Source organism: Brachionichthys hirsutus, chromosome 11 (genome assembly GCF_040956055.1).
Source record: "Brachionichthys hirsutus isolate HB-005 chromosome 11, CSIRO-AGI_Bhir_v1, whole genome shotgun sequence".
Lineage (NCBI taxonomy): Eukaryota > Metazoa > Chordata > Actinopteri > Lophiiformes > Brachionichthyidae > Brachionichthys > Brachionichthys hirsutus.
This window is the reverse complement of record NC_090907.1, coordinates 8,216,418-8,217,789: the sequence shown is the minus strand read 5'-3', so window position 1 is coordinate 8,217,789 and position 1,372 is coordinate 8,216,418. Positions and strand designations below refer to the sequence as shown.

General features: G+C 45.0%; 1 protein-coding gene across 1 annotated transcript in view; it reads right to left on the bottom strand.

The window, feature by feature from the left end:
- Positions 1 to 286, bottom strand: part of b3glcta (beta 3-glucosyltransferase a) — a 45,887-nt gene extending 45,601 nt beyond the window's left edge. The window contains 1 exon segment of the mRNA XM_068745773.1: positions 148 to 286. Coding sequence (XP_068601874.1) covers positions 148 to 286 — 139 coding nt within the window.
- Positions 287 to 1,372: the final 1,086 nt, after the last annotated feature.

Genomic DNA, 1,372 nt, shown 5'->3' with positions numbered 1-1,372 from the left:
TACTCCACATGAATCTCGTTTGCCACTCACTCCCTGTATCTGTATACATGTTCCTTTACATTACATTATTCAGAGACGCTGGAGGTTGGAGGTGTAATAGACCTGCATCACGGGCAACAATACAGTCCATGTAATGCTCTTTCTGACCAGTCTTTATTGGTGCTGTGACAGCCAGCTTGGTCACAGTGGCGTGGTGGCGGAGAGGGTCTAGAGGGGAGGGGGTCAGATGGACGAGGTAATTATCCAGATCATTGAGCATGAAGGTGGGGCCACAGACCGCTGTCATCACTAGACCAACAGCTGGAGGTTGAAGCCCCTTCAGCAGCTGTGTGATAACACACACACACACACACACACACGTGTGCACCGTCCACAAGAATTATCCTCACCTGTACTGCGATGAAACATTGCCCAGTGCTGTGATAATCAATGGCACAGCCAGCCGCCTGCACTCCTCTTTCTTTGCGATGCTGCATGAAAAGTGAACATACATCTTCTTTGTCACACTGTTCATTCGGTCATTAAGAAAATACGAAAACGAGACCTCCTCCCCCCCCACGTTTCCTCTTGTCACCTTGTGTGTGTGTCGTAGCTGGTGACATGCCTTCCTTCATTCTTCCACATGAGGAGAATAGAGACATTAATGGAGCTGGCAGTCCTACTGCATGAGTTATTACTCTGCTCTTTCCCTAATGGAGAAAAATGTAATTATCAGCTAATTTGCTGTGTTGTCTCTGGTGACATGAAAGTTTCCCATAATGTCGGCTCCCATTAAATGCTTGGCTTTGGCTCTGTTATTCAGAATCGGGGAGTAAAGAACTCAGGTAGGTGGCGTATATGGCCCACATCACACCATGTGTGTAAATCGGCTGCCGCTGGTCTCAACTTCAGCTCATGTTTGTATTTTATCCAAAGCGAAGTGAAATATTATCATGTGCACTTTGGTCATTGATTATCTGTATTTACACAGAGGGGGTTCTCTCATCTGTGCACCGAGTGTTTAATATGCTTCCCGGCTTTCATCGTCACAGTAAATTGGCCTGACTTCATGATTACAAAGACTGCATTAGTTAGAAACACTAAATCTTCACAATTTATAATCCAGTCTCCTCTAAGAGTTGTGTACAATATAACACCTGAAAGATACGGGACCTGAATGAACCTCCACATAGTCTGTCTTACTAATACTCACAAAGTGTGTTCCATCGTGTTCCTTATGTATCTCTCAGTCTCCGGTAAGGCTGGATATAATAAGAGTCGGCAGTGGAGACGTCTTCTCTATGCATATGATGTTGATGACATCCGGTGGGACCATTAAAACAATGTGTTATGATTGGACGTCTTGAGCGGTGAAAGGGATTGATTTCTCTTT